General features: G+C 36.8%; 1 protein-coding gene across 4 annotated transcripts; it reads left to right on the top strand.

Moving 5' to 3' along the window:
- The first annotated feature begins 853 nt into the window (after positions 1 to 853).
- Positions 854 to 23,551, top strand: LOC114268373 (beclin-1-like protein). Of its 4 annotated transcripts, none has more exons than XM_082917158.1 (11): positions 854 to 1,200; positions 2,386 to 2,750; positions 3,303 to 3,473; positions 4,293 to 4,417; positions 4,636 to 4,684; positions 5,271 to 5,429; positions 6,845 to 6,930; positions 7,656 to 7,727; positions 8,532 to 8,681; positions 8,865 to 9,143; positions 23,282 to 23,551. In XM_082917158.1, exons 1-10 carry the CDS (start codon positions 1,044 to 1,046, stop codon positions 9,109 to 9,111), a joined length of 1,581 nt encoding a protein of 526 aa, XP_082773284.1. In that variant the 5' UTR covers positions 854 to 1,043; the 3' UTR covers positions 9,112 to 9,143; positions 23,282 to 23,551. The 4 variants fall into 4 exon arrangements, with proteins under 4 accessions (XP_082773284.1, XP_028065345.2, XP_028065346.2 ...); XM_028209544.2 differs by having other exon boundaries at positions 8,523 to 8,681; XM_028209545.2 differs by lacking the exon at positions 23,282 to 23,551 and having other exon boundaries at positions 8,865 to 9,336.
- Positions 23,552 to 26,603: the final 3,052 nt, after the last annotated feature.

Genomic DNA, 26,603 nt, shown 5'->3' with positions numbered 1-26,603 from the left:
TGCTTAAACCAAGTGGGATGGTTTTTACCGCGGCCGAACTACCAATTGACCGAAGTAAACTGGCTAAGCTGAGTCACAAGGTAGGCCGAACTATCCTTAGTTCGGCCCTTCCTTTTACTTCTCATCTCGGTTCTTCTTTGTATGAATCATGATATGTTGGGACCAAGCTACCGAGTAGCAAGGTCTTGACCGATCTATCCAGAATACGTCATGACTGGACTAACTCGGAGACCGGACTAACTCCAAGTCGTCCAAACCGAAGTAGCTTCACAATTCCTGAGCCGAAGTAACTTCATCTTTTTTGGCCGAAGTAACTTTATTTCTCTTGGGCCGGAGTAACTTCTCGGCCCATTTTACCCAGTCCGTCGTACTTTGGGCCATAAAGTCCATCTCATAGCTCAGCCCAATTTTCACAAAAAATTACCCTCTCAGTTATGTTATTTTCTTTTTAAGTTACGATATTATTTTAATTATAACTCATGATATCTTTAGTTATATACCTCATGTTATATTTTGTTATGACATTTTTTTTAATTTTTTAATTATGAATAAAATGTATAAAATTATGTAATTTCCTTATTTAGTTATGAGATGCATATACCGTAATATTTTTCCTATTTAAGGGGTTTATTGCCCTCGTTTGGCATATTAGTTTAAGGAGAAAAAAGGCTAAAATAATTACAAAAATATAAAATAAGTAAAAAAGTTAAGAAAATAAAATATTACATTCAAATTATAATCATTTTATTTTTTAAAAAAACATAAACTTTTTAGCGCATATTAAAATAATTAAAAAAAAATCCAAAAAGCTAGCCCTAAAATATATAATGACTTCTTTTAACAATTAGCAAATGCGGATCCGGGTTTGGATAAGAAAAATACAACATCGGAGCGGTCTGCGGATTCGCTGACAAAATCGAATCCCAGAAAACTGTTATGATTGCCTTTACCTTGCAAGCACTGTACAAACTCTCTCTATCTCTCTCTCATTCATGTAAATCTTCGACTCTCTGTCTCTCTAAACCCAGGGAAACATCAAAACGATGAAGAACAACAACAATTCGGCGGACAAGGGTCGGACATTGCCGGTGGACCCGAACCTCCCGAGATGGATTTGCCAGAACTGTCGCCACAACCTCTGCATCGTCGGCGTCGATTCTTACGCCGACAAGTTCTTGAACGATTCATCCTCTCGCTCAGGTCTCTCTCTCTCTCTCTATATATATATATATTCACGATTCAATTGGTTAATTTATGGTAACAATTTTGACATCTTATCTGAACCTTTTGAATTACCTAATCGAATTCGTTTATTGTTGGCACGAATTCATCTAACAGAGTGTGCATGTGTTGCAAATTCAGATGCTGCAATTTATTTTAATGTAACCCTACTTGGGTTTACACATGAGCTAAATTAATTTAATGTTTATGGAACTTATAGTTATAACTGTATCAGATCATTTGATATCTTACACTAGTTGCTTGCTTGCACATATATATATATATATATATATATACTAGCAGCGGTGCAAATGCAATGGGTTTGCAATTTGTGTTTAAATTTTTGGATGGTTTGTTCATTGAGGGGCGATTTGATGACAATTTTAGACAGTTTAATGAATGAGAAAACCGTTAAGCAGTTATTAGATATGAGAGTTAAAGGGCATTATTTGAAGAAAAAAAGTTAAAGCCTTCACACTCAGTGGTCGCTTGGGAATTGATTATTTCAGTAGCTTTTTAGTTTTTTACGAAAAGACGTGTAGAAAGAAGAGAGTGATTTGGCAAGTATTTTTTGGCTAAAAACATATGTTGCCAAATTTTTAGACAGTTTAATGGATGAGAAAACTGTTAAGCAGTTATTAGATATGATAAAGGGCATTATTTAGAAAAAATAAAGAAGAAAAAAAAAGCCTTCACAATAAGAGCTCATTTGGAAATTGATTATTTTAGCGATTTTTTGACTTTTATGAAAAGACGTGTAAAAAAACAGAGTGATTTGACAAGCTTTTTGGCTGAAAATGCGTGTTGCCAAACAGCCCCTAAGGCTGTACACTTCATATGATAAATATATATGTAGAATATATAAAGATAGATAATGGTATAGTAGTTTGTTTTAATTTTCTAGGACTAGCATGGACATTGATTTTTTATGGAGAAATTTGTGTTATAGCACGATTTCAAGAGTTTTTTTTTTCTTTTTCTTTCAGTTACTTGCAGACAGATTTGAGTTTACGCACGAGCTGGGTTTCTGTTTATAAATTGATTGCTTCACTGCATTTGTGTAGAGCATGCTTTTGTATGTCAAGTTCTAATTTGGCCCATTGTTAAGATGTGATCATGACGTTAGGGTTCAACTTCAATTGCGATTTGGGATAAACCGTGCAGGTATGCAGGGTTCTTCAATCCATGGTGCTGCAGGCAGTGTGTTGGGGTCAACACGTATGGACCATTCATTTGTTGTATTGCCGAAGCAAAGAAATCAAGTGGCGGGAGTACCTCCTCGTCCTCGTGGTGGAGGGGTGCAGCCTGATACAAGCCAGTCTGGGAAGGCAATGGAAGAATCTTTCGTGGTGTTGCCTCCGCCGGCTGCTTCCGTGTACAAGAGTGACTCCACATCTGATGGATGTGGGGCCCATTTGCCGTCACCTGATGGTGGCACAGGTGCTCCTATGCAGCCAAACAATTCTGGGTTTCACTCAACCATAACTGTTCTTACGCGTGCGTTTGATATTGCCACAACCCAGACACAGGTAAACCCAAGTAGTATTATGTTCTTGATGACAAAGGAACTTGGTTCTAAATAACAATCAGTGTGTTTGGTTTGAGTTTTTTGAATTAAGTTTTTTGAAAATTAAATTTTTTATTTTTAGTGTTTTTTTTTTGTTTTTAGTGAATATTTTTAAAATTTTAAGCATTTTTTTATATGCATCTTACTTAGATGTGTCTAAAAAGTAAAATATTTGTGAAAAATATTTTAAAAAATTAATAAATACACAAAAATGCAAAAAATGTACTAAATTTTTGTTTTTTGTTTTGTTTTGTTTTGATATTTAGTGAATTTTTAAAGGTTTTTTTCACAAAAATTATACTTTTTAAGTGTATTTATGTTGGGTGTGTCTTAAAATTTAAAAAATTGTTTAAAATATTTAAAAATTTCAGTAAAAACAAAAAAATACGGAAAATAAAAAAGTAGAATTTTCTGAAAAGTGTTTTTAGAAAACTCAAACCAATTGGTTTGAAAATTTGGTTCATTCAGAATTTGATATGGAAAAATTGGTATTTATTTGTTTTAATTTGTTTAGGTTGAGCAACCTTTATGCCTAGAGTGCATGAGGGTGTTATCTGATAAACTTGATAAGGAGGTTGAGGATGTGCACAGAGACATCAAAGCATATGAAGCCTGCCTCCAGCGCTTGGATGGGGAATCACGGAATGTGCTTAGTGAGGCTGATTTTCTTAAGGAGAAACTAAAGGTGCATTAATTTATTTAATAACATGCTCCTGTGTATAAATCACTTTGTGGGTTTTTTTATTCATTAAATAATTGAGTAAAATATATAAACAAATGATTTTGTGGCTTCTAACTCTGTTAGACATATAAACAAATGATTTTGTGGCTTTAATTTATTTGATAACAGATGATTTCTCACAAAATTTGTTAGATGCATGCACAAACAACTTTTTTTTTGGAGTATCAAGTTTAGCGATTGCATGACTATGGGGGCAATCTTTTTGGATCACTACTAATACGAGGGAAGAATATTCATATATTCATATTACTGTCACTGTGATGTTCTGGTGATAAAGATTCCAAGTTTTAAGTAATCATTTTTTCATTCTGTTATTTTAAGTGTTAATTAACTCTCTTTTATCTCTTTTTTTCATGTCCCTTTCCTCCCTTTTATTCGAGGTCTAGAACAGAAGGAAATCTTATTCAAAAATGCGGAAAACATGTTAAAAATAAATATGTACAGAAGCATTAAAGGAAAACTGTTGTTGGCTAATTATTTGTATGGTGGCTACTCAACTTTAGATAGAAGTGAACAATTTTTTCAAGGCAACTGATAGGCCTTTATAAATATATTAATCAACTTTCATATCATTAAAGAAATTGAGGTGAAGGTGGCTTAGATGCACATGTATGTACTATTCTTTCACAATCTTACAAGGTGAGAAATCCTTCATGGCATATTTTTAACAGATCAGACATGCAATTAATGTATTTTCTTCTTACCAGTTAGTATTTTATGGAAAATATTTTTATTTTGGGGTTCACAATGTTCATATTTAAGATTGAAGAAGAAGAACGAAAACTCGAAGCAGCTATTGAAGAAACAGAAAAGCAGTGTGCTCAAGTGACTGCCGAACTGAAGGAATTGGAGTTAAAATCTAGCCGCTTTAACGAGTTAGAGGAGCGGTGAGTTTCTTGAAATGAAATTGCTCAGTAAAGTGACGTCACTATTTGAATGGCTTTCGATGAAATATTAAATTATTAGACTGATTATTAAGGATATGATTTTGTTTGTAAAGTTTGTTTATTTAGAACATGCTATTTATATTTTATATCATTTATACTTGTCCATCAAAATGTTTACTTGCTAATTCTTCCTTTGTTTTCAAACTTATGTGTATCAGGTATTGGCATGAGTTCAATAATTTTCAGTTTCAGTTAATTTCACATCAGGTGTGCTACTGTTAACCTTCGTCTTTAGGATTTCGTTTCCTCCAGTTATTACATGAGTTTACATTATTCTGGAGTTTGGAGTTGTCAACCGGTGATAATTTATGCTTGTTGAGTGCCATTGAAGTTACTTAAATTGCTCTTATGCACATCTCGTGGTGTGGCAACTACAGTGTTGTAGTGAACCTGTTAATGTTGAAGGGAACTGTGATTTTCTTTTCTTCTTCTTATTTATTTATTTATTTATTTTTGGATACTCCTGAAATGTGGATATATATATTAGTGTTTCCATAAAATTGTCGATTGAGCAGAATCTTTTTCTTTTTTATGTTGTGCATGAAGTACATATTACTGCCACCCACATTTTACCTTGATGTGGTAGTCCTAGCCAGATCTCTCATTCTCATCCATCCACTATTCTGACTGTCTTCATTGGAGTTCTGTATTTTTTCCTTGATTGCTCTGTTTTTTATTTGCACTTCATTTGAGTTTTGTATTTTTTCCTTGATTGCTCTGTTTTTTATTTGCAAATGTTTTGCTGTGTTGTCAAAACATGTCTTTGAAATGTTAACTTGGTTTTGGTCAACAGGAAGAGAGAGATGCAATTTTGGCCAAAATTGAAGTTTCACAAGCACATTTAGAGTCATTGAAGCGAACTAATGTGCTCAATGATGCCTTCCCTATCTGGTATGATGGAGAATTTGGAACCATTAACAACTTCCGATTGGGAAGACTTCCTAAAATTCCGGTAAGAAAACTGTGGGAACATACTCAGATATTGTCTTTGGATGGGTCAACTTAATGTCTCTGCTAGTATCATCTGCACAAAATAAACAAAAGTGTTAGGCCGTCAGGAAATGTATGTTGGGCCACAGTAGTTAGTCTGATCTTTTTGTTTTTTAGCTTTAATCCGTGAGATACTCTCGATTTAAAAATAAATTTGAGAGCTGTCTAGTTCTCTGTGCCATGAGCTTATGCAAGAAACATACATTGCGTCTCATTTGGTACACCATTATTGGAGCAGTTGATTTGCTGATTCGATGGCGAGATACCCTACACAAATGTTGTGTTTCACTATATAAAATCAAGTTCCTAATCTGTTAATTTTGGGTTGATATTGTGAGCCCTTATTGGGTGATATTTTACCAACATATAGTTCTGTGAATTTATTTTTGGGTGAATTATACTAACAGTCTCTATAATTTGGGGCTCGTGTCACTTTGGTCCTTGAATTTTTAATTGTGATACATTTGATCCTGAATTTTGAAACTTGTTCTAAATAAGGACAATTGAAGATACCATTGCTCAATTTCAAGGGCAAATGCGTCAATTTGATAAAATATAAACTAATTTGACAAAGATAAATATCAAAAAATATTTTTGAATCTTTAAAAATAATTTTTACCCACCAAAGATAAAATTATGTAAAATTGATAAATTTTTTAGACATTTATTTATTTTACCAAATTAATTTTTATGATGTGTTTGGATGATAATCATGAAATGGGTGATTGTTAGGCTTTTAATGTGTAATCGATATATTTAATATATGAAATGTTTTTAGTTTTGGATTTTTTGATTTAATGGATTGGTTTAATAATAATATCAAAGTTGTCGCCATATTTGACTTTTGGAAAAATAGAAACTAATTTAATGAAAATAAAAACAATCACCTATTACATGATTATCATCCAAATACATAATAAAAATGATTTTGGTAAAATAAATAAATAAATAAATGTCTAAAAAAATTATTAATTTTACATAATTTTATTTTTAGTAGGTAGAAATAATTTTTGAAATTCAAAAATATTTTTTTGACATTTATTTTTGTCAAATTAGTTTGTATTTTATCAAATTGAAGATTTTGCCCTTGAAATTGAACAATTTCAGTTTTCCTTATTTGAAATAAGATTTAAAATTCAAGGTCACATGTGTCACAATTGAAAAGTTAAGGACTAAAGTGACACAAGACCCAAACTATAAGGACCGTTAGTATAATTCACCTTTATTTTTCAAACATATTGATGTTCCTCAAGTCTTGACATGGTAGGGAGGATTGTTTCTTATACTACTTAGTCAATTCGTAATCTTGGAATGCATTTTTGATACCTCTCTCTTTATCTTGTGGCAATATATTGATTATGTTTGGGAAATGGTTAGGTTGAGTGGGATGAGATAAATGCTGCTTGGGGCCAAGCTTGTCTTCTTCTTCACACAATGGCTCAATATTTTCGACCAAAATTCCCGTATCCTTTTTATTGGAACTGAGCATCTTTGTTACGTAATTACATTTCTCTTGTTGAAATGAACCTTCTGTAAGTAGTTCCATCAGCCAATTGAATGGAATACTATATGTATCTGCTCAATTTTGTTGCAAGGTATGTATACTTGTATGTTGAGTAACATAGGCCTAGATGCATTAGTATGCCACCATTGACCTAGATAACTAGTGGCAGAGCATGTGTAATGTGTATGATGTGTTTATTATTGTTATATTTTGTACTTCTCTCGTTAGATTGCTAGAATTAGGTTTAGTTTAGTAGTTATCTAAATAGAGTGAGACCTTAACTTGGGCTTGATCACTGCTGAATTCTGTTGACAGGAAGGTTTTTGTGTTACACATTTGTGGCCTTGTCGAGTCATCTTGTTTATAGAAATTTACATGGAATCTGCTTCTCACCACTGAGAAACTGTGGAAACTTCAACTCAATAACAATTAGGCAGATAAACCTTTCACCTTTCTTCTTGTTTTACAACTGAAAAGGGTTTTGATATAGAAAATTTCTTTCAAGGTAATGTTGAAAGTTTTGTTTTTGCTCTCATAGGTTGATGTTTTGGGAAAATTTTATTCTGAAGAAAATGGTACTCATGAAATGCTTACTGATGTGAAGCCAAAGTTAGCCACATCATTCTAACAAAAGTCATCTGTATTCATTGGCACGTGTTGTATACTTAATTTATCGGTATTCAGATATAGGATAAAAATCCTTCCCATGGGGAGCTATCCTCGGATAATGGACAGCAGCAACAATACATATGAACTGTAAGTACAGAGTACTGATTCTTCATTGGCCTATTTGAATTGATTCAGAATTTCAAAGTAGATGCAGCTTAGATTTGAATAAAGTACTTGTACCTAGCAGTACATGGCGCATATGAAGGGTTGTTTTGATCCACTGTTTGATGGACTTGCTAAGAATTTGCTCAAGTGGCCTGCCTAGATAATTGTAATTTGTATCACAACTTCATAAAGCCTATAGGCCCAACACTGAGGCATGGATTGTGCTTCACTATTTACCCCTATCTGGGGCCAAAATTTTTAATTAAATGATTTGTCATTGCTCCTTCTGTAATTATTATATATCATGCACTACTACAAATTATAACTATGCCATACCCGTAACATATCCATACTGACATTCATACTTGCACCCGTGCTTCCTAGTTGGAAACTAACCATTCAAGCATACTTTTTATGTATGTTTGGCACCCGAATTTGATATTTGGCCAATTTATCCTCTTCACTTCTCTTGATTTTTCTTTTCCCTATAGAATTTTTATGTAAAATATGCACTACTACAAATTATAAAAATATATATTTTTTTATGGGTGTACTCTGGTCGTGCCCGTATCCTTTTTGTTTTTTAGGTTTCACCTTATTTGCATACTGTAACGTATCCATACTCGCATCCGTACCCACACCCGTGCTTCCTAGTTGGAAACTAACCATTCAATCATTTTATGTATGTTTCACACCCAAATTTGATATTTGGTCAATTTATCCTCTTCACTTCTCTTATCTTTGTTTTCCCCTATTGAATTTTCAACCTGATACAAGTTTTCTCAGGTTTGGTCCGGTGAACTTGTTTTGGAGCACTCGCTATGACAAAGCCATGACATTGTTCTTGACTTGTCTTAAGGAGTTTGCAGAGTTTGCAAATTCCAAGGATAAAGAAAACAACATACCAGCCGAGAAATGTTTCAAGCTGCCTTACAAGTAAGTCATTCTGGGTACTTGAAAAAGCAATTTAGAGCTTTGCATGTATATTTGGCTAAATTTGTCAATCAGTTCCTGTATCTTTCGCATGCTTAATGGAAGAATCACACATACATTTGTGGACTTGTAGGAAAAGTCAGAACTCGAAATATATATATATTTTTCTCACTCTGTTTTTTGCAGGATTGAGAATGATAGAGTGGAAAACTACTCTATAACGCAGAGCTTCAACAAGCAGGAGAATTGGACTAAAGCTCTTAAGTACACACTCTGCAATCTGAAATGGGCTCTATACTGGTTTGTTGGGAACTCAAATTTCCAGCCTCTTTCGACAACGGTTTCTTCACATGACGTTCCTGCTGCAGGATCTTTGTACTCGCAACGCACTGGTGACTCCAAGTCTGAATCTCGAAACTTGTCAAACCAATAGTACAAAATTACCTCCTAAGCAACTTACCATTTGTAAGTAAATCTACTGATACAATGAATCTGGTTCAATTCATAGCCAATCATTTCTAGTTGTGTATCATGTTACTTGTGGGTTAGGTTCTTAGTACCACACCACAGTTAGCTTTGTGTGAAAGTACAAAATTAAGTTCTGTGTAAACATTTATTCCAGTATTAATATAATGGCCTACACTGTATATTTAAAGCACTTTTCAGACCTTCATCAACATGTTTTGTGTTTTATTATATACTTGCCTTGGCTGCATAAATGTTGCATGCTTGATGATCAGGAAAAGTTACCATTCCCTCTTGCTTGAATTTTATCGTGCCTGTGTCTTTGGCAGGATTTGTAGTTTTGAAATGATACTTTCCTAGGTTGGAGGTGTGCTTTGGCAATTGAATAGAAAATAGGAAGATGATGATTCATTGGATTAAAGATAGTCTTTTTGGCAGAAATGTTTTGCTCTTTAGCAACTATGTTCCCCATTTTATTTATTTATTTATATTTAACGTAAACCATGAGGCTCTGTTAACTGGAATGAGCCTTGACCTTGGTAATACCATGCCAGGGGCCAAAACTAGGATGCCAAAGACAAAGACCTTTGTCGTGGTGCAACCCTTAATTGGTTGGAGGTCCGTTATCCACTTTGGAAACCTAGGTTGAATCCCTTGAATCCTTTGTGTGGACCAAAGGCTTTGTATTAAAATTATTCACAGTTTCATTAATAACATTATGAGTGTTTACTCTCCCTTCCCTTACACCGTTCTACACCACACTACAAAAAAAAGTGTTTTTTGCGATGGCAAAACGCCGTCGCAAATGGTCCATACGCCGTCTCTAATACTTTTTGCGACGGTAATTTGCCTTTTTGCAACGGCAAGTGGGGGTCGGGACAAAGGGGGTTGCAAATGGGCTTTAGCGACAGTAAGTGCTGTCGCCATTGTTTTTTGCGACGGGAGACTGCCTTTTTTGCGACGGCAATGTTCTGTTGCCAATAATGGAAGAAAATCTGAGTTTTTGCGACGGTACAGTATTTCTGTCGCTAAAATGAGTTTTTTGAGACGGCAAGAATGCCGTCGCTAAAAGTGTCGTAACTCATAACTATTGCCGACGGCAACCTGAGCCGTCGTTAAAGGTTTATTTTTCAATAACATTCCATAGCTTTTGCGACAGTATGGCTGCCGTCGCAAAAGCCTCGTAGAATTTTTTTTTTGCGACGGGTTGTTATGCCGTCTCAAAAAAAAAAAAAAAAAAAAAAAAAACCTGTTGGGAAATTATTAAAAAAATTAAAATAACCTGTATTAAATGAAAAATAACTATAAAAAAAATCTAAAAATTACATAATAATATAAATACATACATAAACAAAAGTTGACAAATAATGAAAATTTATAATGTTGTTCCATTCATAACAATACATAAAAAAAATTCATAACAATAAAAATTATGCCACTACATAATGTCGCATACTACATACATAATGTTGTTCACAAATTTAAATAACATAAATCAAAAGTTTTCGTCTTGATTCTTTCGTGGGTTACAAAAACAAAAGTTGGTCATAATCTTTATACGCCCGCATTCCACAAGAAGCAAACTGCTACTCAGGAAATATCTGAAAAAAAAAGATAAAAATAATTAATAACCATATAATGGTGTTAATATTTTAATTACAGAAAAATATAAAAAAAATTGACTACTATATAATTAGAAAGATAGTTTAATAAATAATTTTGACTAGACCGAAATCCGACTCTAACTCCCAAACCTGAAACCCGATTCGAGCCCCGTCTTCTCCCACAAGTCTCTCGTGCCTAGGCGGTCGCGTGTGCCAAGTTTTGTGCTAAACCAACGTCGTTTGGTGATTTTGGAGCATTAACGCCTCGAATTCAAGTTTCTTAAGAAACTAGTTTGCCTAAAGTGAAATCTGGCTCTAACTCCCAAACCGGAAACCCGATTCGAGCCCCGTCTTCTCCTACAAGTCTCTCGTACCTAAGCGGTCGTGTGTGCCAAGTTTCGTGCTAAACCGACGCCGTTTGGTGATTTTGGGGAGTTAACACCTCGAATTCAAGTTTCTTAAGGAACTAGTTTGCCTAAAGTGAAATCCGGCTCTAACCCCCAAACCGGGAACCCGATTCGAGCCCCGTCTTCTCCCACAAGTCTCTCGTGCCTAGGCGGTCATGTGTGCCAAGTTTCGTGGTAAACCGACGCCGTTTGGTGATTTTGGGGCGTTAACACCTCGAATTCAAGTTTCTTAAGGAACTAGTTTGCCTAAAGTGAAATCTGACTCTAACTCCCAAACCGGGAACCCGATTGGAGCCACGTCTTCTCCCACAAGTCTCTCGTGCCTAGGCGGTCGTGTGTGCCAAGTTTCGTGCTAAACCGACGTCGTTTGGTGATTTTGGGGTGTTAACACCTCGAATTCAAGTTTCTTAAGGAAGTAGTTTACCTAAAGTGAAATCCGGCTCTAACTCCCAAACCGGGAACCCGATTCGAGCCCCGTCTTCTCCCACAAGTCTCTCGTGCCTAGGAGGTCGTGTGTGCCAAGTTTCGTGCTAAACCGACGCCGTTTGGTGATTTTGGGGCGTTAACACCTCGAATTCAAATTTCTTAAGGAACTAGTTTGCCTAAAGTGAAATCCGACTCTAACTCCCAAACCGGGAACCCGATCCAAGCCCCGTCTTCTCCCATAAGTCTCTCGTGCCTAGGCGGTCGTGTGTGCCAAGTTTCGTGCTAAACCGACGCCGTTTGGTGATTTTGGGGCGTTAACACCTCGAATTGAAGTTTCTTAAGGAAGTAGTTTGCCTAAAGTGAAATCCGGCTCTAACTCCCAAACCGGGAACCCGATTCGAGCCCCGTCTTCTCCCACAAGTCCCTCGTGCCTACGCGGTCGTGTGTGCCAAGTTTCGTGCTAAACCGACGCCGTTTGGTGATTTTGGAGCGTTAACACCTCGAATTCAAGTTTCTTAAGGAACTAGTTTGCCTAAAGTGAAATCCGGCTCTAACTCCCAAATCGGGAACCCGATTCGAGCCCCGTCTTCTCCCACAAGTCTCTCGTGCCTAGGCGGTCGTGTGTGCCAAGTTTCGTGCTAAACCGACGCCGTTTGGTGATTTTGGGGCGTTAACACCTCGAATTTAAGTTTCTTAAGGAAGTAGTTTACCTAAAGTGAAATCCGGCTCTAACTCCTAAACCGGGAACCCGATTCGAGCCCCGTCTTCTCCCACAAGTCTCTCGTGCTTAGGAGGTCGTGTGTGCCAAGTTTCGTGTTAAACCGACGCCGTTTGGTGATTTTGGGGCGTTAACACCTCGAATTTAAGTTTCTTAAGGAAGTAGTTTACCTAAAGTGAAATCTGACTCTAACTCCCAAACCGGGAACCCGATTCGAGCCCCGTCTTCTCCCACAAGTCTCTCGTGCCTAGGAGGTCGTGTGTGCAAAGTTTCGTGCTAAACCGACGCCGTTTGGTGATTTTGGGGCGTTAACACATCGAATTCAAGTTTCTTAAGGAAATAGTTTGCCTAAAGTGAAATCCGGCTCTAACTCCCAAACCGGGAACCCGATTCGAGCCCCGTCTTCTCCCACAAGTCTCTCATGCCTAGGAGGTCGTGTGTGCCAAGTTTTGTGCTAAACCGACGCCGTTTAGTGATTTTTGGGCGTTAACACCTCGAATTGAACTTTCTTAAGGAACTAATTTGCCTAAAGTGAAATCCGGCTCTAACTCCCAAACCGGGAACCCGATTCGAGCCCCGTCTTCTCCCATAAGTCTCTCGTGCCTAGGAGGTCGTGTGTGCTAAGTTTCGTGCTAAACCGACGCCGTTTGGTGATTTTGGGGCATTAACTCCTCGAATTGAAGTTTCTTAAGGAACTAATTTGCGTAAAGTAAAATCCGACTCTAACTCCCAAACCGGGAACCCGATTGGAGCCCCGTCTTCTCCCACAAGTCTCTCGTGCCTAGGAGGTCGTGTGTGCCAAGTTTCGTGCTAAACCGACGCCGTTTGGTGATTTTGGGGCGTTAACACCTCGAATTCAAATTTCTTAAGGAAGTAGTTTGCTTAAAGTGAAATCCGGCTCTAACTCCCAAACCGGGAACCCGATTCGAGCCCCGTCTTCTCCCACAAGTCTCTCGTGCCTAGGAGGTCGTGTGTGCCAAGTTTCGTGCTAAACCGACGCCGTTTGGTGATTTTGGGGCGTTAACACCTCGAATTGAAGTTTCTTAAGGAAGTAGTTTGCCTAAAGTGAAATCCGGCTCTAACTCCCAAACCGGGAACCCGATTCGAGCCCCGTCTTCTCCCACAAGTCTCTCGTGCCTAGGAGGTCGTGTGTGCCAAGTTTCGTGCTAAACCGACGCCGTTTGGTGATTTTGGGGCGTTAACACCTCGAATTCAAGTTTCTTAAGGAACTAGTTTGCTTAAAGGGAAATCCGGCTCTAACTCCCAAACCGGGAACCCGATTCGAGCCCCGTCTTCTCCCACAAGTCTCTCGTGCCTAGGAGGTCGTGTGTGCCAAGTTTCGTGCTAAACCGACGCCGTTTGGTGATTTTGGGGCGTTAACACCTCGAATTCAAGTTTCTTAAGGAACTAATTTGCCTAAAGTGAAATCCGACTCTAACTCCCAAACTGGGAACCCGATTCGAGCCCCGTCTTCTCCCACAAGTCTCTCGTGCCTAGGAGGTCGTGTGTGCCAACTTTCGTGCTAAACCGACGCCGTTTGGTGATTTTGGGGCATTAACTCCTCGAATTGAAGTTTCTTAAGGAACTAATTTGCCTAAAGTAAAATCCGACTCTAACTCCCAAACCAGGAACCCGATTTGAGCCCCGTCTTCTCCCACAAGTCTCTCGTGCCTAGGCGGTCGTGTGTGCCAAGTTTCGTGCTAAACTGACGCCGTTTGGTGATTTTGGGGCGTTAACACCTCGAATTCAAGTTTTTTAAGGAACTAGTTTGCCTAAAGTGAAATCCGACTCTAACTCCCAAACCGGGAATCCGATTCGAGCCCCGTCTTCTCCCACAAGTCTCTCGTGCTTAGGAGGTCGTGTGTGCTAAGTTTCGTTCTAAATCCGGCTCTAACTAGTCTCGTCTTCTCCCACAAGTCTCTTAACTTAGAATGTAAAGAATGCAAAGATACATTTTAGCTTAGAATGCAAAGATACATTTTATACCTGATCTTCTGGTGGTGGTGTATATGGATTCTCGTCTTCTGTAGATTCCCTAAATGCTCGGTGGCCACTCGATGCATCAGGAACCTATGTTAGTCAATGCATAATGTGTTAATCATATTCAAATTTTATACAAAATCTTGAGTGACAATTGAACTATTAAACAATTTCATTTATATGGAACCTGTCTGTTGGGATCTACACTCTCCCCCTGTGACACAAGGGCCATCATCTCAGCTCTCATCTGCTGTAAATGTGTAGAGAACTCTGCTCGCAGCTCCTCCCTCAACTTATCCCTTAGCTCTGCACGAACCTGCTGCGTGATCTGATCAATAGTCGATGGCTGGGGTGTTGACTGTGATGGCCCAGCACCATCTTTATACACCGCTCTCCGAGGCACAATTCTCCCGTATGTGCGACAATATCCATGTCCGTCATGGCCTATCAACTCATGAAAAATGGCATTCCTAGCCTCCAAAGTCCGACCATCCTCAGGTAGCATAGAGAGTTGATGATTAAACTCATCCTGTATTGAATAAGACATACAAGTATATGCCAAATTAAGATGGTTGACACACAAAAAATAAACTTCAAATACAATCAAAGGTGTTTGGAAACTACCAAGGTCTGGATAACCTCTGGGTCATCTACTCTACGTGTCATAAGCCAAACATTCATCTTATCAGTAGACTCCCCCTTACTGGTCATCTACATTTTTTTAGAAATATGAAAATTAGAATCCAAATAATTTACAAATATACAATGTTTATTTATATACAAAAATAAAACAATAAAATGTAATCCTCATGCCGTATCTGAGAGAAAGTAGTACGCCCTGTGGTATGAGCTATGCCGTGAGCTCGCCGATTTTTAGCGTTCCTACTTGCAATTTTCTATAACAGGTTCAACAAATGTAAGTATGTAAATATGATTTGTATGTTTACATGTCATAAATATAACTTATTTGTATACCTCAGCATCGGAAGTACGCCAATACTCCACAAGTTGTTCCCACTGGCTTGGCACAATGTGCATAGGAACATCATCCTTCAGATTAGGATCAGAACTTCTAGGCTTGAAATACTTAGCCTTAATCTTGTTCTTGTGATCCTTCCATATGCTGTTGCAGTTTTTCATGCAGATTGGCTTGTACTCCTCTGGACATATATTCAAATTGTCCTATAAAACACAATTTCAAAGTTTAAGGCTAACTATAATACAAATTTGGAAATCGAATTTGTAGAAAAAAATATACTTTTACCTTTACATCCTTCTAGATAGCATCAACAATATCATCAGGCACATTGTTCCAGTCAAGAAAAGTAAGAGGAACAATGTTACCATTCCGCACAATAATGCCAAGTTGAGTAGTTAACTTAGCTACGTTATCCCCCTATTGGACAGTAATTTTCATCAAATTGTATGTCCAACTTTTTACCAGTACCCCACTCTTTAATGCCCTTGGCACATCCTCTACCACGCCTAATCGAGGTTGATGAAGAACTAACATGACCTGCGAGATACAACAACAATAAACAATATGCAATGGTAATAAACAAATGCAAACTTAAATAATGTGAATACAAATCATATCAAATAAACTTGAGGTGGGTTGTGAAGAAGTCGAAGGGTCTGCAAAATACAATGAGAATAAACAAGTTATATATAATGAGCATAAATAAATATGTGTAAATAATTTTCATACAAATCAAAGCAAATTTATATACCTGCAGATGGCTCATAAGCTGATGATGATAGCTGCTATGGTGCCACTGATGGTGGACGCACCGATGGTAGGCGTGGAGGCTGAGTATATGGTAGCTGCTGTGGTGCCACTGATGGTGGTCGATATGGTGGTACTAATGGCCCCTCAGATGGTGGTGGCACTAATGGCCCCTCCAATGGTGGCCGATGTGATGCCTCCTCTGATGGTGGTGCTACTGATGTCCTGTTATGTAGCACATCAGACATCATGCGCCGGGGATGATCAGGCTTCCTCTTCCTTCCCATAATAATCTGCAAGCAATATAACATTAATTGACATTAGAAACATAGACAATGGTTTGTCATCAACTATAATATGACATTAATTGAACTAATACAATTACAAAGACAAAATAAATTAAGAAATTGATGATTAACTACAACCTTGGCCTTAATTGAATTACTAATGTTGATTAAATATCAGCCTATTTGAACATCAACTGTTTCCCCTTCTGCGGCTTCCCTCACCCAACCAACTTCTTCATCACGAAGCATTATATTTTCTTCCAATTGTTGGCTCATGTATGCCTCGATTTGTGGATCAGTCGAACTCATGTCAAATAAACCTCTTTAAGACATCTTCACCACGACTTGCCAGTCTGGTTGTAACGGGTCTGCAACATACCAAACTTGCTCTGCTTGGGACGCCAAGATGAAAGGTTCATTGGTAATTCGATCATCTCGGTACAACAAATGATTGAAGTTCACCAACGTGAAATTGAAGACATCTTCTTTCTTTCCGTGAATGTTGTCAATCCAATCACACTTAAACAACACATGTTTCTTCTCATTGGAATATCGAATCTCAACAATATCTGTCAATTGTCCATAATAGTACATAGACCCCACACGAGGATTCTTGTCTTTTCGACTAGCATAACTTATGGTATCTGCTTTCAAAGCTACACCACAATTTTGTGTGGCTCGACGATCATCCCTGGCCTTTACTCGATACCGAAACCCATTCAGTATATACCCGTTGAACCTCCTTGCCAGGTTATGAGGACCATTTGCCAATAGAATAATCTCTTCAGAAAATATGACATCAGTAGTCCTTCGCAAAGTTTGGACCAATTTAACACAAAAATGTAAAATTTGAAATGTAGATCGACTTAAGTAACTAGAATCTATAGAGTTAAATACATACATGTTCCTTGAACCAAATGTGAAAAGTTTCAAAATGTTCACGCCGAAGTTGATGATCGTTGACACAAGGCATTTTGAGCTTAAGTACTTCAAGGTGTTTGCTGTGTAGATTGAAATTTTAGCAATACAAAAAATTTAGTTGAAAATTCAATAAAACATAATAAAATATTGAGTGAGTGACTTAACCTACTTTATGAATGGTTGAACCGCGCTTGTATTAAATAAGATGTACCGATGAGCTTGTGCCCAAGAAGTATTATCAAGATAAAAGCTTGTGTTTTCACCAATAGCATAACCCAAATTATTAGCACCACTATAGTTCCTCACGGGTCGACTAGATTTGATTTCCACATCATTGAGATATTGTGCACAAAAATTCATGCATTCTTCCATAAGATATCCTTTAGCAATTGATCCTTCAGGATGAGCTCTATTACGCATGTATTGCTTCAAAGTAAGAAGATACCTCTTAATTGGATACATCTATCGAAACTGAATCGATCCACCCAATAAGGCTTCATCAGCTAGATGTATAGGCAAGTGCTCCATTATATCAAAAAAACTCGGAGGAAATATTTTCTCTAGATGAGAAAGTGTTATAGCGATACGATCTTGAATATATTGCAAATCCGTCGCACGATTCACTTTCGAACACAATTGTCTAAAGAAATTGCTCAATTCAATCAAGGGTTCAATTACATTATTCGGTAACGATCTTCGAATAGCCAATGGAATAAGTTGTTGCATCAGAATATGACTATCGTGGCTCTTAAGACCCCCAATGCTTCTATCATGTAAGCGCACACGACGTGATATATTGGATGAATACCCGTCGGGAACTCTTACTTCCTTCAACACTTTCAAGAACAAATCTTTCTCATCCTTGGTCATCGTGAATTGTGCTGGTGGTAAATAAGCTTTATTCGACCCTCTTAACTGTAAATGTAGGGGTTTTCTAATATTCATATCTTGTAAATCACGCCGAGCATTAACACCATCCTTCGATTTTCCTGCAACCCCTAATATTGTCCACAACACATTGTCACAAACATTCTTCTTTATATGCATCACATCGAGGTTGTGTCTTATTAGATTGTGCTCCCAATATGGCAATTCATAAAAGATACTCTTTTTCTTCCAACTATGGGTGCGATGTCCAGCTTTCTCCTTCTCTACCTATCTCCTATGCCTCTCCTTAAGGTCATCCCTCTTGTATTGGGTTAAAATACCCTCAGATTCTAATTGTAGCAACATCTCAGTTCCAGACAACAATTTTGGTTTGAGTCTAACTTCCCGACTACCATTAAATGATACTTTATCCTTCCGAAATTTATGGTCAGTATGTAAAAATCTGCGATGACCCAAGTATGATTGTTTCCTACTATGCTTTAACCAACACGATGTAGTTTGCTTATTGCAACAAGGACATGCATATTCGCCTTTAGTGCTCCATCCTGACAAGTTTGCATATGCAGGAAAATCATTAATTGTCCACAGTAAAGCTGCATGCATTTGAAACATTTGATTTGTTGATGCATCAAATGTTGACACACCCTCATTCCATAGTTCTTTCAACTCCTCAATCAACGGTTGCATATACACATCAATCTTGTCACCAGGTCCTTTCGGGCCGTCAATAAGCACGGATAAAATTAGAAATGGTTGCTTCATGCACATCCATGGCAGCAAGTTGTATGGAATGAGCACAACAGGCCAAGTGCTATGAACTATGTTCATCGTCCTGAATGGGTTAAAACCATCAGATGCTAAGCCAAGCCTTACACTTCGGCAATCATTACTAAAGTCAATATTCCGATGGTCAAAATCTTTCCATGTAAGGGAGTCAGCAGGATGCCTGAAGACACCATCATCAGTTCGTTCCTCTGCATGCCATCTCATGAACTTGGCCGTCTTGGATGACATAAACAACCTCTGCAACCTTGGCTTTAAAGGAAAATACCTCATCTGTTTTGCAGCTATTTGTTTGCCACCTTTGTTAGGACCATTTGAACCACCATCACCATTTGATTTCCATCTAGAACTGTTGCATATGACACATTTATCAAGATTGGCATCCTCGTTTCGAAACAACATGTAACTGTTCGGACATGCATCCCACGTCTCATACGTGAAGTCCAAATCTGTTGTGACCTTTTGAGCTTTATAATATGAGTCCGGGAGTTTCACACCCAACGGGAACGCCTCATTCAATAACTCAAGCAACATGTCAACAGACTTGTCTGTCCACTGATTAAGCACTTTCAAATGTAGAAGTCGAACAATGAATGACAAAGATGTGAACTTCTGACAACCCGGATACAATTCACTTTGTGCATCTTGAAGAAGTTTGAAATACTTTGCAGTCTCTGCATTTGGATCGAGCTGGGGTTCAGATGCATGGGGATCAGGCCCCTGTGGTTCATCACCCTCAACACTTGTACCGGCATGTGGATTTCCCATAGCCCCTTGTATCATTCCAATCATATCATCCCCAATGTCTAAATTAGTTAATGTTTTATTCTCTCGATTACTATGCAGAGATACGTAAGATTCCCCATGATTAATCCAATGTTTGTATTTTTTAAAAAAATCATTCAAAATCAGATGCTCCCGTACACCCTCTCGTACAAAATAGTATCGATTCTCACACTTCCTACACGGACAACTGATCATCGAACCTTCAACCGTATTGGTGTAGGCAAACACAAGGAATTCATCAATCCCATTAATGTATTCGCTCGACATCCTATTTGGTAAATCAATCCAACTCTTATTCATCATCTGTACACATCCACAAAAATATCTCATCAAAGTAACTCTAAATATAATACCTACCTATTCATGTACCATGATACCTATCCGTCCAATTTCTCTCAAATAGGTAGGTGGTCTTATCCCAGTTAGTTATTTACCGATTTGATGGGAGAACATCAGTAGGGCAGAACTGCATACCATATAGTAGCTACAATTTACAAACTATATGCAAATATTAGTTTTAATGCACTTCTATTCAATCCTAAAATACAAGCACAGAACTGCAAAGAACAAGATTGCGCTTCTAACCATTTCATCAAGATGCTATTTTTTATCTAGAAAATCAAAAAGTTGAACTTGAACTTGAACTTGAACAACCATATACTAAACAAAGTATTTCAAGGTTCAGGAGCTACATCACAAATCCAACTCCACATGACAAGTATCAAACACTAGATCCTTACCTAATGACCACAATCAAGTAAACCCAATACTGATCTTCAACAAAAAGTTGAAAATATATAGATATATATTATGTTAGCATGAATCAAAATAATATGAATAGAAACTGGCATATTACAAGTTGGGAGAAAAAGAAGAATATTTGAATCCAACAGAGGCTCACCCAACCTGTCATAAGATTCCAAGTTTCAAATTCTTTCCCCAGATTTGAAAACTTCAAATTTAAAGAGAAAAACTTTGAATTCTTTATTAGCTGTTAATAGATTTTTCATGTTTTGTTTTTATTTTCTCACTAATTTTCCATAACAGTCTATATAACTTTAGCGCAAAGTAAATTATAATTTTTCAGTTAAACCAGATAAATAGACAAACATCACTATAAAATCTACTTATCACCAACAAAATTTATAAATAAAATCTTCTTATCACTAATTTATAATTTTTTACAATATTACTGATTTACACAATGTATAAGTTGCCGAATATACATAACTTCATCTACAGATTTATTTATTTTACTTCATCTACAGATTTACGAATATACATTCATCTATATATATATATATACAGAGAGAGAGAGAGAGAGCATACGCAGAGACAGAGAGAGCATACGCAGAGACAGAGAGATTCGTCGCCAGACCAACCAGAGCCGTTGTCGTCGCCGCCGCACCGCTTCACCGCCGCACCACCGCTAGAGAGAGCCGTTCGCCTTCGTAGCTCGTTTGAGGAATTTTGGGGAAAAAAAATGTTTCAAAGATTTAGGGATTTGGCTGAAATCATCGAGCGGCAAGATGAAAGGGAAGGGCGGGGGTAATTTTTTTTTTTTTAACTTTTTGCGACGGTTCGTTTTACACCGTCGCCGATGGTTACTAATTACATCATAAAACGGCACCGTTTTAATAAAGCCTTTTTTGCGACGGAAGTTTGCCGTCGCAAATGGCCACTGTTTGCGACAGCAAACATATGCCGTCTCAAAACTAACTTTTTTTTGCGACGGTAAAAAATGCCGTCGTTAATAATTCGGCATTTACTAACTATCCGCGTGGTTTTATTACCGACGGGACAAACGCCGTCGCTAAATCCTTTATTTGCGACGGTGTAAGTTGCCGTCGCAAAAAATCATTTTTTGCGACGGGAGGCGCGCCGTCGCTATTGCTTCCGTGTTGTTTGTCTCCTTTTCTTGTAGTGCCACCGTCATAGTTTGCCCCTTTTAAACCGCATTTAAAAAGGGTTCATTAGATCCGATGGTGTTTAGTTTGTCTCATTAAATTTGAAAACATTTTTTTGCTTGAATCAGCCCATTTTTTGCTTACCAAAGAAAAAAGACAACCCAGTGCATTGAGCATATTTGCATTTCGGCACATATTTGTGCCATGTTTTGATGTCATGCTCTAAAAGTCCATCATTAAGAACTCACGTTTCACGCATTCATGCCATGCACAATTCTTTGCATACATCATAAAGCTAATGAAGGTCAAGAAGCAACGTGCAAGTAACTTAAAATAATTCCATAAAGACGCATAGGAATAGGATTGTGCAACTACAATTCCATGTGCAACTTAAATCATAATAGTTGCATGGTATTGAACAAATCTCTCTCTCTCTCTCCATATATATATATACATACAACCTCTCCATCACAACCATCAACTACAATTTTCACAACAGATAAACTCACTAAATTGTTCCGGAAATCTTTCCTCTCTGGTGCAAACATGCATCGCCTGCTCATGTTTCTGGCGATTTTGTTACCAGCCATGTCAGGGCCGGCCACGAGTACCACTGTGCCTACACAATGCCATTTATGCGCTAGAGTTGCTGCTGAGCTGTCACCATGCCTTCCATACATAATAGGAATCAGCAACCACTCCGTCTCAGACACAGGGAAAGGGCCAAAAATGGCTTGTTGTGCAGGTGTTAAGGACATAGCTAGGTTGGCCAAAGAAGGAAACGACAGGAAATCTATCTGCAGATGCATACAGATAGCAATGCTTTTAGTTGGATTTGTTGATCCCAAACGCATCACTGAGCTTCCTAAAATATGTGGGGTCTGCGTTAATATACCACCAATCGACAAAAACTTTGACTGTGACAAGTATATATTTCTCTCTCTCATGCATAAACACATGCACACGATTAATGCATTCTTGCCAGGAACAAAGAACATAGACTAGTTCTGTGTGCAAGCATTGGGTGCAGTTGGATCTAATGATCCCTCTTATTCCCAAAAAATGTGGGGTGCCCAATAATGATGGTTCCTAACAACTCTTGCTCTCTCTCATGCACAAACACGTGCACATGATCAATTCATGCTCGTTAGAAACACAGAAACAAGTCACAGAATCGGACAAAACATTGTTTTGTAACCTATTTCTATGTGCAAGCATTGGGTGCTTATGATCCCTCTAGCATCCATCTTATGCCCAATAAATGTGGGTGCTCATTAATATACTTCCAATAGACAACAAATTTGAGGTTTCAAGTAACTCTCACAAATACATGCACACAAAGAAAGCATGCTTGTTAGGAACATAGAAACAGGTCACAGAATTGGACACAAAACACAATTCTGTGACCGATTTTTATGTGCAAGCATTGGGTGCAGTTGGGTCTTGCTATACCTCTGGCATCCCTTTTGTCCCCCAAAAATATGGGGTGTGCTTTAATCTGATTCCAATCGAGCAAAAAATTAACTATTTCAAGTAATTCTCTCTCCTTCTCTCTCAATTATGCTCAAACACATGATGCACATGCTTTTTGGGAATACAGAAATAGGTCATAGGACCCGGTGCATGGTTTTGTGATTGATTTTTGCGTGCGTAGTTCAATTGCGTGCACACACATGAAGAACACTAACCTAGTTCTCTCGTGCAGGATGTCTTTAGGAGATCTCAGTCCGTACTAGATTTTCACCATGAAGTCCAGAAAGATTACGAAACAACTTTCTAGTCATATATTACTTACACCTTCAAGAGGGATAACATAAATTCATACTTGCATTATTATTTATGCTTTTTAAGTTATTTGTCAACTGTAAACTCTAGCTCTCTTGAAATGTTTAAATTTTAGAAGATTTACAAAATAAATTAGAATGACATTGATGTACCTGAGTCAGGAAATAACATCAATTCATGCTTATATAAATAGTTATATCTCTCTCTTTCTCTCTCTCAAAACACACAATAGACACCTACATTGACAACATCCTAAAGCATTACATTATAAAATGAGTTATATTGCATTATTAATTGGCAATTATTGAAGTAAATAACAAACACGATCATTGCAAGTAATTCATGGATAGTAAACTCTCCAGCTTCTCATCAGTTTGTGGTTTGTTTAGTGCAGAATATTTTTTTTTTATTATTTTAATAATATGTCAGAATTGTTTATACAGTCATTGTTTACAATTTATGATATAAAAATAATTTAAATTTTTTTAAAAAGGTGATTATTTAAAAATTGAGTAAGAAATGCTTTTAATTTTTACTTTTTGATGATCATTTTTTAACTTGTAACAAGCTAAACCACCAAACAGAGCCTTTCTCTCTCTTGATAGGAGCATGCTATTCAACAATGAGAAGGAAATTAAAGGTTGTACCTGTGAATGGGAAGTTAATACATGGAAAGAGGAAATAACCCAATCCAATTATATATTTTTTTGGGCACATTCCTAATAGATCTTGGCTATCATAGATGTGCAGAATCGCGGTTCGAATCACACAATAAAACAGTAAAAATAATAAACACAACACATACAAAAATAAAAATACAAGATGTATGTGGTTCGGCAGGTGTACCTATGTCCATGTCGGTGAGAAAGAACAATTCTAGTATACTCAATATGGATTATAGAAAACTCTCAACCAACACAAGATGTATGTGGCTCGGTAGGGTACTTTGCAGTACTTTTGAGCATATAGTAAACATAAAACATCTAACAACAATAGATTCGTATGCATAGTGTTTGGTCATTAATTCTCTAAAAATATTTCCCTACCTTTTTTGCAAAAAATAAAAAATAAATCATAACTACTTTTCTCTCTTATTAAAAATTGAAGAAGCAATAAGCGGCATAATCCCAAGTCACAAAAACCGAAGGAACATGCATCACACACGCAAAAATTGAAAAAATACCAATGATGTCCTAGTTTGCGACAGAGGAAAAAACTTGCTGAAAATATAAAATAAAAAATAAACATAACTTATAGCTACTTGCCTCGCTTATTAAAAATGAAAGAAGCAATAACCCCAGGTCGGAAAAACAGAAGGAACACGTATCACACGTACAATATGCAAAACTCAAGTTGTGTGTAGGATTATTTTATTGGATAGATTAGTAATTAAATTAATTTATATGGGTCATTTATTAATATCAAAGAATTAGTTATGAGATGGCATTATATTTTCTATTACTTAGATGGGTAATTTTGTAACTTTGAGAAATTAGGTTAATAAGCCTACCTATATATTATGGCTTTAAGTCTTGGGAAACAAACAAAACAGAGGTGGGGATTCATAGGCGGCTAGGGTTTGAGAAGGTAAAAGAAAAAAGAAAAGAAAAAGAGAAGAGAGGTTCACGTGAGGCTGCAATAGGGATTGGAGGCAGCAGGTTGGTTATTTTGGGACACCCATTGGTTAAAGTAAAATCTGTCTTTACTGTTAATTGTTAAGTTTATGTTGAGGAATTTAACAATCAATGCATTAAGGGAATTTGGTAGATCTTTAGGTGCCTACTTAGGTTTTGAGAATTGGGTGGAATGTGTAAGTGTACCTTTGGATGGGTAATAGAATCAATGGAGTTTTGTATTATGGGTAACGGTGTGTTTGGCTATAAAGTTGGGTTGAATGGTTTGATCACTTGGATATTAAAACAATACATTAATCTAACATGATAGGGCTTTTGTGGGTGCATGTAACACGTAAAAATATTAATTTATTTGAGGTTTTATTTATTAGGTTTGTGTGGTTAAAGTGGTGGAGCTGAGTGTTTGGAGTTAGTGTTGGAATATTGTTTTTAAGTGTTTGATGTAAGTAACCCTCTATCACTGTTGGTATATTTTTATTCCTATTGAATCGTTTAAAATTATAAGTATTTATTCATAACCTTCATGTTCTCTTAAAATAAAATATGGATCAAGTATAAAACAGTATCGAAAATTATTATGAAAATTATTTGAATATTTTGTGGAACTATTATGAAAATTGTACTAAATATTTATTCTGAAAATATCGAAAATTTTATTTAAAAGTTGTGTATTGTTTGAATTTTGAACATCACTCTAGTCTGACTATGATTTGGACCCTAGCCAATAGGGGTTATTTATTGGCACAGAAACTAGTTTCTTTTGGGGCTTTACCACCGGTCTATATGTGGTTTTGGGCCTTGTTACGGTCTAAGTGACCGTAGTCATTAAGACTTGGGTTTTATGAATCAAATCATTGAACCATCTGAATATCGAACCATCGATTTGAACAACGAATTACTTTGAATTATGTTGTTCGCTTTTCATTTAAAATGTATTGTACATTGTTTATTTTTAGCTATGAAACCATCTTACAAATAATTGTTCATTTATTGAACTGTAGAAAAAAATTATATTTATTGGTTATCGATTTATTTATTTATTTTTGTATACTTGATCCAGCTAGCAGTGATGGTTGGTTATTTACTGGGTTATCTAGCTTACCCTTATTTTTTTTTCCAGATTCTGAAGAGTAGAGTTGCGCGAGATTATTTTTACATGTGGGAGTGCCGAGAGTAGGACTATGATTTAAGTACTTGGATTATTGTTTTGTTAATGGATTTTATTAGTGGACTTGGTAGATAATTTCATATGATAAGAATAATCAATTTTTATAGATTTTAGCATTATGACAATTAAGGATTTAATTGGAGTATTTTACATTGTTGGTTATGTGTTGGACTCTTAGCCTTGTATGCTCACTTAAATGAGTGTGCGGCGTTGTCACGGAACTTGGAGCGTGACACAATATCTGAGAAAATACTACAAATTTGAAATGATGTCCTAGTTTGTGACTAAGGAAAATACTTAACATTACTTTGAATAAAACAAAATCTATTAATACTAAGACAAATAAATAAATAACTCAAACACCACATACACAGAATTTAAATATGTTGATCAAATTCATTCTAGGTGAGACCCAAACCATTCCAAGTACAAATCAACAT

This window comes from Camellia sinensis, chromosome 2 (assembly GCF_055761805.1).
Source record: "Camellia sinensis isolate YWXY chromosome 2, ASM5576180v1, whole genome shotgun sequence".
In the NCBI taxonomy this organism is placed as follows: Eukaryota; Viridiplantae; Streptophyta; class Magnoliopsida; order Ericales; family Theaceae; genus Camellia; species Camellia sinensis.
Note: the sequence above shows the minus strand (reverse complement) of the source record. Positions and strands in the feature narration are given on the sequence as shown.